Source organism: Dermochelys coriacea, chromosome 3 (assembly GCF_009764565.3).
Source record: "Dermochelys coriacea isolate rDerCor1 chromosome 3, rDerCor1.pri.v4, whole genome shotgun sequence".
Taxonomy (NCBI): Eukaryota; Metazoa; Chordata; order Testudines; family Dermochelyidae; genus Dermochelys; species Dermochelys coriacea.
This window is the reverse complement of record NC_050070.1, coordinates 128235039-128247706: the sequence shown is the minus strand read 5'-3', so window position 1 is coordinate 128247706 and position 12668 is coordinate 128235039. Positions and strand designations below refer to the sequence as shown.

Sequence of the window (12668 nt, the reverse complement as noted above, 5' to 3'; positions counted from 1 at the left end):
GAGGGTTAGACATAGGATCTGCAACTGGGAATGTGCCTGAGCTATCCACTCCTCAAATCCAGATCCCGGGAGTGTATTAGTATGTGGGATTCAGTGATTGGCTCCAATCACAATGGACTAAAGTCCATCCAGAGAGTGGGACTGGACCAGGTTGTGATGGAAGGACCAGGCTCTTGGTTACTGTAAATCCAGTTGGAATTCACCCCAGGTAAGTAAAAGGTGCTGCACCAAAATTTTTCTAATTCAGAACAGAGGAGCCTCTCAGAACTTTCACCTGGACAGCAAACTGACCCAGAGGGGAAAGGAGACTGAACATGGCAGAAGCACAGTAATAAATAAACAGATAATTAACTTCCACTCAGAAAATAAATAACTAAATTGCATGGCCATGTGGTATTTTTATAATTTTAGGAATTGCAGCCCTCAGCTTCCAAGGGTCCAATGAACCAGAAACCACAGGGCAGGCTCTTTTTCTGCCACTGGAGTTCCAAGTATTGTCCTTATCGCTCAAATGGAAATAGAAAAATCCCTCCTGAAAACCCACTTCCTCTGCAAGACTCTCCCCACATTAAGAAGAAATGTAAGAGGATCAAATAAAATATAAGATTAAATCGAGTTTGTAAGGTAACTCTCCCCTCTGCTTCTTCCAGTGCATCCTGCTTTTTCTTGTGGGGTGAATGTCTCCTATAGTGTAAACTCTTCAGGGCAGAGGCTGTCTTAATGTCTGTGTCTTGCATAGTGCCAAACACATTTGCCTGTGCTTAATAGCAACACGAATTAATTACAAAATGAGAGATGCAATGTTGGCATCTGAGCACATGACCAGGAACCAGGATACAACAGGCCATAACTTCACTGATGATTCACCAGGGATGAATTTGACCCCCCCCCCGACCGCTTTAATCCCAGATCTCACACCATCGGCCATTCTGGCCTTGCATATGTCACTTAAACTCTCTCTCTCTCAGTTTCTCCATCCCTAAAATCGCAGCAACTCAACTTTGGTGCCAACTCTGAGTGCGGTGAGGATGAATTAACAATTTGTAAAGTGCTGTGAAGATGTGAAGTGTTATGCAGGCTAAGCAACCACACCTACCCACCCACACCGAAACAATATTAAATTATATTCAATTAATAGTGGGTGGGCTCAGTCCAGCTCCTAGTGCACAGTTGCTCTCGTCATGAAACCAGTTACAAATGGCACTGATAGACATCCTTGTTGGCAGTCTCTGCAAAGAGGCCAAGACTAGAATAGGCATATAGACTGAACCATCTCCTCAGCCCCAGTGAGAGCCTGTTTTTTCTAGGTCAGGGCTGAGGAATGTTGGCATGGTGGTTGGCATAGCATGGAATGGGACATGCACTAATAGAACATGTGGTGCAAGTACGGAGATAAGGTTTGGTACGCCGTACCTGTAAGATATTTATAGCCGGTACTCTGTACCGGAAAGACACAGGAGCAGAACATGGAACTGCTGGGTGGCCCGACACCCACAGCTCCTCCGGCGTGGCTGTACCACCTCCATCCTCACCCCCAGCCCTTCCACGCAGCTGAATCTCCTTTCTGGGGTCTGTACAGCAGCCCTGCCAGAGGACAGGGCTGGGGGCAGTACAGCCGTGCTGGAGGAGTTGCCAGGTGGCCCCACATTCTGCTCCTTTCACCTGTGGTTCTGGAGTTCAGAAGTCTCTGATGCAGCGGGAAGAGGACAGAGGCCCGCTCCCCAAGGTAATGTGGATTGGATCATGGGGAGGGGAGAGCGCCGGGAGAGCGCAGGGCCCTGGACTGGGGTGGGTCAGGGAGGAGTCACGTGGGGGGTCACGGGCCCCCCCTTTAGCTGGTGCGCCCCCTTTGTGTCCCTCCCATGAGTGCAGCGTACAGGTAAGAGATGAACTCTACTTGCACCCCTTGTGTAGAATCATTATAAACCAAGAAAAATTCAACTGCTACTGACATCGGGACAGAAGTTTTGCTTAGCCCTTACTTAGCGTACCCAGAACCGGTTTTCTTTGCGTCTTCTCCTCTGCAAAGGTGTCTTTAATTTTGAATGCAGGGAACAGGCTGGTCACCAGATCACATGTTGAGGGTGATGACTGCAGATCTACATTTTTAACATCCCCAATATTACTCTCACTCCTTGTCTCAGGCTCTCTTCCACCTCTCACAGATCTTGGGGGCCGAAAGGGAGACTTTCGAAGAGAAGAACAAGACTTGTTTCCTTTCAATCTGGCAACCCCGTTACCAGACTCACTGCTGCTTGTGCTGAGGGAGAGATCCTGCTTGCCTTTTATCTCTTGAGCACCCAGTTTCTTTGGAGGTGGCTTGGTGTGCTTTTTCAGGGCCAGCTCTTCTGCGTCACTGGGCTCATCACTAGCATAATCAGCATCAGAGAGATCCAAATTTTTGTCTGTGCGACCTACTTTCTGAGGCACTTGCGTTGTCGGAGTCCGAGAGCAGTAAGATTTGGGGTCATCCTCACTGTCAGTAGATGTGCAGCCTGACCCACTGGACAAAGGTTGAGCATTCCACTTGTTGGCAGCACTTCTACTGCTTTGCCACTCTTGCTGGTGGCTGACAGATGTGATGTTCTTTTTCCTGTCCATGCCTTGAGTTGATTTGTGGGTAACTTTCATTATTCTGTCATTAATCATCTTAAACCCAGTGGTGGGTCCTCTTTGGCTCTCTGCTCTTTTGCTCACAGTGTAATCTTCATTGTGGCAACTGCTAATTCCTTTCACACCTGGTGTGAATTTGAGACCTGTGCTCCAATCCATCTGCTTGGTTTTGCTTCCTTCAAAATTCTGAAGCTTAGAAGCTTCTTGAAGGATTTCCAATGGCTTTTTTGCTATCTGAGTTAGATTGCCCTTCACACGCTGACCCAAAATATCTAGGTCCTTTTGAACTGTAGACTCCATGGAACGTTTGTCTGCTTTGTCTGAATGTCCTAGAGAATCAGTACTTTGAGCTTTATTTTTCTCACCTATTTGTAGCTTCATTTCAGTAATTTGTTCCTGACACTGCTGCGGGAGTTCAGCCCAGTTCATCTGCTGTGGTACAACAGGATCCTCCTTTGCACACTCTTCTTCACCACCTCCTTCTCCTCTTTCGTCTTGGCATTGCTCAGGATCTCTTGCCTTACTGTCAACCTGAGCCTTTATTTCATTCATGGAGATAGTGCAATTTGTATTCTTTTCATTAGAGACCAACAACGTGGGGCTGCTGACCCATCGGTGTAAACTATTTAAATGTTTCCCCAGCTGTAAGTTTCCTGCATCCTGTTGGCGAGGCAAAGAGAAGAGATTCTGGCAATCAAAACTAACTCTTCTGGGATGTTTGGCTTGTTCTTTCACAAGGTTTTCTTTATTTTTTTCAAGCCTTGCAATGCCTTCTCCACATTTCAGGAAAGATTTCTGAGGGGTCATTTTAGCCTCACAGAAGTTCTGCAAATACCAAAAATTATGTTTAAATTATGAGACATTCTTCAAAAATGGAGAGAGAAATCAGATCCCATTAGGCAGAAGCCATAATAATAAGAACAGTTTCTTTGTTGTATGCCACATTTTTCTATTTTCCTTTATATCAAAACTTTTTAAAAACACACTATGTTAGTTTTCTAGCATTTATACTGCTCAAGTCACACAGCGCAAAATAAATTCTCACAAGGAGGAATATTATACTGAGATAATGTTCAGACAGTGTTATTTTAGTTAATCATGTTTTAGAAAATCTAAAAAAACCCTTCCAGAGTGTTTGGTTAACATAGGTTAAAACTCACTTCTGAAATGCCCAGATATTCTTTGTTAATTCAGTCCTTGTGCACAGCTATCTTAGAATTTTTATTTCCATGTGATCGAAGTGTTTTCCTATTTCTGCTTTCATAACAGTGAAATAGTTTCAATATCTCAGATGAAAAGTATAAAAAATGTTCAAAAGTCATTCAGTGACCACTTTGTGGCAAAGGCCCTGCATTTCTTTTCTTTTTTTTAAATAAAAATTACAGACAGATATATAAATTAATCTGCAAAAATCTGACTTCATGATTTTGTGCTCTCTGCAACAGGTTATGACATCAAAGCTAGCACAGAATCATGGCCTCTTTTTCTAAGATCAGGTATATGGACAAACTAACAAACTGCCAACAGAATCTGACCCACAGTCACTGCACTAAAGAGTTTAGTGATGACATCAGATATTGCCAATAACCTCAGATTCTGGCAAGCAAATTATTCTCACTGTTTCTCATAGTTTAACAACTGCAAGGAAATATATTTTTAGTCTGCGCTTAAATCTGAAACCTGCTCAGATTATTCACAAAAGCAGTCCATTGATTTAGTCCATGTTCTGTTAGGGCAACATGCATCCCTGTGCAGATGGACAGGACCTGGCCTTTCTGTATCACTTAAGTCCCACTAAAACCCTATTTTGAGGCCTCTGGTGGTGCTTAGGCCAAGTGATGGCCCTTTTGCACTGGGGGGAAGAGAACCTTAAACAGGATTTTGTGCTGTATTTTTTTAAAGCTTTATGGTTTACTTGTAAAGCACATATTGAATTACTATACTCTGGGGAAAACAGAAATACAGAGAGATAATGGGTGGAATTTTCAAAAGTGCCTAAATCACTTATGAGCACAGGTACCACTGAAGGTCAATGGGACTTGTGTTCCTAAGTAATTTTGGAACTTTTGAAAATCCCTCTCAACGTGCACAGAATTTAAAGACAGGAAACAAATAAAGGATGTGATAGAAGGCAGAATGATAGACAAATGTAATGAATATAACTGAGCATTGCATAGCAAATAATTCACTACTTCATTTTATTATTACATTTCCATGTAGAAAGAAATACTAAGATTTCCCAGAATTTCAGATTAAAGTGAACCACGGATGCCTGCTATTGTGCTGATGTGATCTGGCAAAAGCCTCCCAAAAATCCTGATCGGAGTTAGAACTCTCCTTTTTTTAATTTCAGGCCAGTGAAGTTTATTAACGTAAACACCTTTGATTTTATGTCACATGGACAGCACTACACGAAATAGTGAAAAGGTTTATGGTAATAAGTAATTTGAGTTCTGTAAATCCAGATAATCTTTAAAAAAAAAGTTTTCTTAAGTTACTTGTATTTTTATAGTAGTACCTGAATTGATTGCTGTATATTGTATCACCTTGAAGTTTCAAAATGTTATACATTCTATTCTGGTTTAGTGATATCGAGTACAATGTTCTGGTTTGTGGTGATAATTTTGTCAATTTTGCAGTGTTTACCGATAGATAGATTAATGGATAATATTTAAGAAGAGAAAATTGTTGTTTTAATAATCTGTTTATAAAGATAATTTTCCTTGAATTATATTAAAGTTGACCTTTTTCTGAAATCTCACACACCCAGGGATGAACTCCTGGCAAGTGGTCTCAGATTTTTTCTTCACTTGAGTTTTAATTGTATTTATTTGAACTGGAAAACCTAGCTGTAAACAATAGGTCAGCACTTGACAGTTTGCATAGTTGAAAGTTACCAGGCTCAGGAGCCTTCTGATTAGGTCAGGAATTTGGGGTGGGGAGGGATATTTGTTGAAACCAAAACTTTTTCACGGGAAGTGGTTGGATTCAATGCATTTTTCAATTAAAAAAATTTTTTTTTTAAAAAAAGATGTTTCTATTTTGAAAATAAAATATTTCTTGTTTTCTGGTTCAAAACAATTTTTGCATAGAAATTTATGCTAATTAAAGTAAAAAAATAAAAAATAAAATAAAAATGGTCAAAATCGAAATGACAGGTTTTGATTGACCCAAATAGAATTTGGGGTTTTTTTTGGATTTTCAATTCATAAACATTTTTGAGAGTCCAACTTTTTGTCCTGATTCAGACTTGGGAAAAAATGTTGTAATCTTGAAAACTGTCATGGGACAGAAGAATCATTTCCTGCCCAGCTCTTCTTCTGATGCTTAACCAACCTGTGAGAGATTTATAAGAACCTTCTAGATTCTGTGTTATGCTTATCACTAAACTAAGATAGTTTATTCTTTCTGTTTACCTCATGTCACATCTGTTCCAATGTGCATGTGTACCCCATTATTGTTCAGATATCTGAATTGAACAAGAACTACACGACACCATAAAAACTTTAAAACCCAAAACATGTCCTTTAATCTCTAAAAAGGCCAAATACCCTCCATGCCACAGAAGACCCAAAGCTTAACAGAAACAACACGTTATGATGGGAAGCAAAAAGCAGACAGCAGAAGCCTCCACATCCCTGTGTGCTGAGGAAGCAAGACTAGGGTTGTTTGTGGGTAGACAGCAGAATGGTGGCATGGACAATAGATCTTCAGACTGCACTGATCCACTGGACCACAAAACTGTGTGTGTACAGAGGGAAAGGGATGCTGTACAGTAAGCTTCAGCTGCTACTAGGGCCCATACATTGTACCAGCAGCTATGGCCTGGGTGCAAAGGTGACAGACCCATCTCCAGCTCAGAGGAGGGAGGAATTCATCCTCCTTTACCTGTGCTTTGCACCCCAAGAGAGACGTGCGAGGTCCAGCGGACTGAGTCTTGGATTAAGAGCCAGAAACTTCTGCGTTCTGGCTGTGATATTGATTCCCGCAGTGACCTTGGGCGGCCGCTTGCCTTCTCTATCCGATTGTCCTAATTTGTAAAACACTTAACTCACAAGAGTATTATAGGGATCAATTAATATTTTAAAAGTTATCTGGGGGTGGAAACTACCACACAAAAGCTAGAGAAACAAGGCAAGTGAAGTAATATTCTTTACTGGACCAACTTCTATTGGTGAGAGACACAAGCTTTTGAGCTACCTGAAAAAGAGCTCCATGTAGCCCAAAAGCTTGTCTCTTTCATCAACAGAAGTTGGTCCAATAAAAGATATTACCTCATCCACCTTGTCTCTCTAATACCCTGGGACTGACACGGCTACAACTACACTGCAAATGTAAAAGCTAAATATTTTTATTTTTAGGAATCCTCAGTGCCTGCAGGGAAGTCTATTCACGTCATTCCTATGAGTGGGCGTGTCATGTGGTTCCAGACAGGATATGGCCCTAAGCGTTCTATTATTCAGAAAGAGCACGTGGCTCCACCGAGTGCAAAGATTCACATACAGTAATATAAACAAAGGGTTCAATAAGAAACGTAACTGGGCCACCAGAAGCCTAGTCTACGGTACTGACTTTGGGTGACTGAGCAAATGAATCACAACTAGCCCCCAGAGAGGATATGAGAACTACCAGCAGCAGCTACAGGGCTGCTCCTTTAGCTCAAGTGGTAGAGGCCCATGGGTTCGGAGCTAAAAGAAAGGGGTCTGGTTCAGGCTCCATAGATCTGTGTGTTTTCTGTAACAAGTTTTTCCTATGTCCACACTTTTTAATCATATCATGGTAGGCCAACAGTCTCAAACTTGAATGCCTAAAGTTAAAGCAGTTAAATCCATAATGAGGCACCTGTGTTAGTAGTCTGATTTCAGTTGCTGAGACCTTGGGCTTCTGACTGACTTTGGATTTTTCAGCATCTCTGAAAATCAGCCACTAATTTAGGTGCCTATATATGGATTTAAGTGCCTAATTTTAGGCACCCAGGTTGGAAAATTTTGGCCCTAATTTCTACTACTATTTAACATTTTATTCAGGAGCACCTACATACTAGCTATCCCTTATGCAAATATAAGTACTAAATGACCCGCCACAACTTATTTCCTTCTGTGTTATCACTAGTGGTACTAAATATGATACTGGAAAAAAGAACATGAGATAAAGATGAGATAAGTTTGCCTGCAGCTAAGGCAAGTATGACTGTTTTGTGTAATATCATATAGAAAGGAAGATAATGTTTGAGTTTGTGCGTTTCTTTGTTGGTGGACAAAGAGGAAACAGGAATCTATTGCTCTGGGTTTCCAAATGTTTGATACTGAATTGTATGTCTTCCAGGTCAGTAAATATAGCAAGGTGGCAGCGCTGGTAGACAGGATTGAAGATAAAATACAGGTCTCAGACCCCCCAATTTCAAGTGAACAAAAGCCACTGCTACATTTGACACTAAGGGCCAGATTTTCAAGAGTGCTCAGCACCCAGTAGCTCCCATTGTGACACTCATCCAGTGTGCTGAGCGCTGTTGAAAATCTGTATCTGTCCACATTGTACCCTTGCTCTTAATCTCAGCAGAAAGGACTTAATGAGCCTTGGAAAATGATACATCCTCTCACCCCCATTCCCACATAGCCCATCCAGATCAGGTTTGGAGTACAACGTCAATAAGGCATGTTAGAAGTCTGGACCGTTAGTGTCCAAGATATACCTGTTCTGTGAATTATTTGAAGATCTGTCTTCAGGGCAGCCAGATCAGAACATATCACCAGGATTAAGGGTTTGATGCTGCCCAAGGTGCTGAGCACTCTGGCCCCAGTTCAGCAAAGCACTTAAGCACATGCTGATCTTTAAGCATGTGAGCAATCTCACTGAATAAGCAAGTGGGATTACTCATGTGCTTAATTTGCAGGATTGGGACCAGCATGCTCAACACCAGGCAGAATGAAGCACTAAATTCACATTAGAAAAGACAAAAAGAAGAGGGACTTGATTATCAAACACCGACAGTTTTAGGATAGGGAATGGTGACTAATGGAATAACAGAGTCATCCTGAGATGTAATTTAGTTTAAATAAACTGGAGGAAGCTAGAATATAGGCCATTAAGTACCTAGATGAGAAGGATACTGTGAACACTGAACAGTTCACAAAATGTCAGCAATATCATAGGCAAACAGCATTTCACAGTGCATTTATGGGGACACAGCTTTAATTTGTGGAAGCTAGTCTAGGCCTCTCTAGCATTATTAACAGTTGAGGGGAGAAATTCACCCTTGTGCAAAGAACCAGAACAAGTCCCATGTACCACTTAAACCCATAGGGACTTGTAGAAACAAGCTGAACAGTTTCATCAATACAGCCAATAATACAGTACCTGCTGGTGGTTGTCTGTTATTTGAGAATCTACTTTAAGTTGTTCTTCAACAAATTCTTCAAAAGTCTTCTGTCTTACACCAATTCCTGGTCTGATTGGTCTAGGCAAAGAATAAGATGGCATCAAATGTAATAACTTCCCAGCTATTTTCTTTATAATTATAGTACAGCTGACCTCTAGTTCCAATTTCAAAGGTAATCTGCATTTTTGAAAAAGGGGAAGTGGCCGAGCAATGAATCAAACATAACCTGGCACCTATTAGGGCCAAAACATAGGAACCCATGCTTAGTGCATGGAGCCAGGGCCAAAAGCCAGGATCCAGAGCCAAGGGTTAGATCTAGAATGAAGAAAGGGAGCAGGACAGGGCTGGAGTAAGGTCTGTCATAATAGTCAACCAGTGATCCACCTACTAGCAGAGACAGCTTCCTGGAACTCTTAAATAGTGATCCTCTTGGACCAAGCAGAGGTCACAGGGATACTGCTAATTGAGGCTTCCATGGATGGCACTTCCTGTGATGCATAGTCTCCCAGGTTTACAGTGCACTGATCATGGCTCTACCATAGCTGCCAGAGAGTGGCAGGGCAGCATTGGTCAACTGGAGCCCTACAGACCTGGGTTCTGGATCCTTACAGGCTCCACCTTTCACCTTGAAAATATCCTGTGTGAGCCTGAATATATGTTTTGCAGACAGACAGACAGCAATTTCTTCTAAAACACTGGGAAATAGAAAATGCCTAAAGGAAAAATAAATTTGAAAAGCTGGACTATTTTCCAACCCTGCACAGCCTGCTCATTCCAGGCTCTTGTCCCAGACCCACACCAGCTCCAGCAGAGAATAATGCAGTGAGAGGGAGAAGTCTGCAATATTTGGTGAAAAAAGCGACATATCACAGCATGCCCTTACTTTGGCAAAGGAGAGAAAGAATGTCTGTAATGCATTGGAAGGCCAAATGGAAGTCTCTGAATAATAGACCAGGGTAGTGAAGCAGAGGTAAACCTTTCAGAAGTTTATTGGGGATGTATCTACAAGCTTACTTAAAAGGTCTCTGAAGTCTCAAGGAAAGCAAATCTTGAAAACATCATAAGATGTGAAAATACAAGCGTGCTGAGGACACATATGGAAATGTTCTTAATTTGCTTTAGAAAAGCATCTCAGTATTTATCATTACTTCCTCCTTCCGGGTGGATGATCCTTGCTTGCTGATGACATTATTGCCTGATCTGGAGCTCTCTGAAGCTCAACAAAGAGTAAAATTATGGCTATAATTGTAGCTAATGCTCAAGAGACGTCTTGAGGCACCAGGTGATTTTTTTATGCCTGGGCTTAATCACTTGAGGAAACTAAGGGCTGCATTTTCAAAGGGCCTCAAACTAGCCTTCACTTGTTCGCAAGAAACTCTGCACTTGCAGACACCATTTCAAGCACTAATTCTCATGTGTGAAAGTTGATACATTCTAATGCAGGAATGGGTTTTGCACTTGTACGTGCTACCACCTGTGCGTGCAAATGCTCGAGAAGTGTGTGTGCAGGTGTTTATATATGCAAAAATGGAGGGTGCTTTTGCAAAAATTATCCCTAGTCTTCTTGTCCACAGGGGTCAGCCTTCTTCTTTCTTGTTTTCTGCTGCCCTGCTGCTTTTTAAACTATGCATAGTTGCTAATATTTAAAAGTTGTTTCTGGAATAATTAGGGTTGCCCCAGGGAAGGAGTGAGTGAGTGAAAGAAAGTGTGTGTGAGAAGTATGTATGTATGTAGTGTGCATCTCAGAGTTGCCAATATTAGTGTTTTTTCTTAAAGCTTCAGCTCCAGGAGTCCTCTGATTTTGTGAGAATCTCTGCTTTCATTTTAAAAAAACCCCAGTTTTCTAGCCCTCAAGGCTGCGGAGAAGAGCAGGAAGATTTGAATCTGAAATTCAGAAGGCAAATAAAAGAACCCCAAAATTATCATTTTAAAAGTCTCAATCTGGGGTGTGCGAGACTGACTCATTATTATTTTTAAACACTTGTGGTTGGCAATCCTGAATCTTGGGAAATTCTAGGTTATTTTAATAGGAATGTCTTCCTGTGACAAGGTGTAAGGGTGCTTTGACATGAAAGGGGTTATCTGGCTCCTCACTATCACATGGCTGATCTAGGCAAGATTATGCAAGAAAAGAAGAAGTTACTACAAAGGAGGCTGTTGTAGGGGGAAGGGTGCATCCTCTTCCCTTTCTCTTTAGTTAGATAAAATCTTATCTAGGCAAAACCCATGTGTAACTGTCTTTTAGATGGCATTAACTACGGTCTTAGCTGTCCTTTTTGGGGAGGAAAAGAGAAAAAGTTAGTTGAGATGATCTTGAGCAGTTATTGTAGTTGAAGTCTGGTCCAGTTTCCTTTAAGGCAAAACCAGGCAAACGCACATGAAAGGCGTGAGAAAGCAACAGTAAAGATAGGAAATGCAGCTTCTGCCTGTGAGGCTGATTTTCACTTACAATCTTGCTGCTAGAGGAAACACAGGTGCAGTGCAGTCTGATCAGCCACTCGAACACCCGGCAAACTTTTACCAGCATCAGGCTGTTTAAGGGATTGCTTTTAGCTGCCCTTCCAGTCACAGGATCACAGCAGTGTAGCAAAAGGTGGAGCTGTCCTGGCTGGCCAGTCTTATTAGGTAGAAGGCAAAAGGAGAGAGATAGGAAAGAGGAGAAATGGAGGTGGGGGGGGAGAAAGTAAGACATTTGGGAGGGGTTGACAGAAGGTTCACATCCCAAGTGTTGGTCAGGATGTAGCCAAAGCCAGTGGAAGTGGCAATGCCATCTGGTTCCCTCTCTTTAACTGGGGCTGGCAAGGATGCCTGTGCGGATGAGAATGACAAAGGCCCAGCAGTGTCGTGGTGGGCCCCGGGATCCCTAAACCTGACAGGGCGGCCACCCCGATGGTAGAGCTTGCTTCTTGCAGTCCATGCATCCCGTTGTTCCTTTCAGTGCTGCTCAGATGGGCAATATCAGACCATGGATGGCAATGAACATTAACCAATGAAAACACATGTTGGTGATTTCAACTGCAAACATTTCCTTCCATTTCTAGAATCATTCAGCTCAGTGATGCCAGCCAGTGATTTTAGCAGGAGCTTTAAAGACCCTTTATCCCAGTTCTTTTAATGTAAACAGTCCAGTTTGTACCAGTCTTGGTCTCCATCTTTTACTTTTACAATTTGTTGTATATAACATGCTGAACTGGACTTTGGTTACCTGGGCAACTTAGAATATAGAGCTCTGTACAACAGTCCTCTCCCCTCCCAGCTGCCTTAAACTGAAAAGGCCTGGGTGGGGGAAGGGGGGTATTAACCAGTAGTTTGAGCTGATCTATTCTGGTGTGTTTGGAAACCCATCTCTGGACTTCATTTTCTTTCTCTGGCTGGTTAGCCTGCATATCCACTTACACCGGTGTGCTCAGGGCATCTCGCCCCCTCCCACCATACCTCCTCCATTTGGCTTTTTTTCCTAGGACGTGATTGAATGTTGTCATCGGTGTTTCTGCTCTGGAGCTGGCAGTCCTATAAAGGAGCCATGGATCTGTCCCAACTTTGCCCATGCACACAAACTAATCTCATAATAGGGAAAGGAGCTTTGTCTGTGATACCCATTGATATGCTAGCATTTGCAATTTACTGTATGCAGAGGTACAGGAACAATTTTTATAGTGGGGGTGCTGAGAGCCAT

At 42.2% G+C, this 12668-nt stretch overlaps 1 protein-coding gene across 6 annotated transcripts in view; it reads right to left on the bottom strand.

Annotated features, from left to right (window-relative positions):
- The window catches only part of LOC119853859 (centromere protein J-like), a 66655-nt gene that overhangs the window by 25701 nt on the left and 28286 nt on the right, over positions 1 to 12668 (bottom strand). For 5 of the 6 annotated variants that reach the window (XM_043511296.1, XM_043511291.1, XM_043511290.1 and 2 more), the window contains 2 exons: positions 8971 to 9070; positions 1989 to 3438 (listed from right to left, as the gene is read on the bottom strand). In XM_043511296.1, coding sequence (XP_043367231.1) covers positions 1989 to 3438; positions 8971 to 9070 — 1550 coding nt within the window. The remainder of the gene's footprint in view (positions 1 to 1988; positions 3439 to 8970; positions 9071 to 12668) is intronic. The other variant, XM_043511292.1, reaches the window with a different exon arrangement.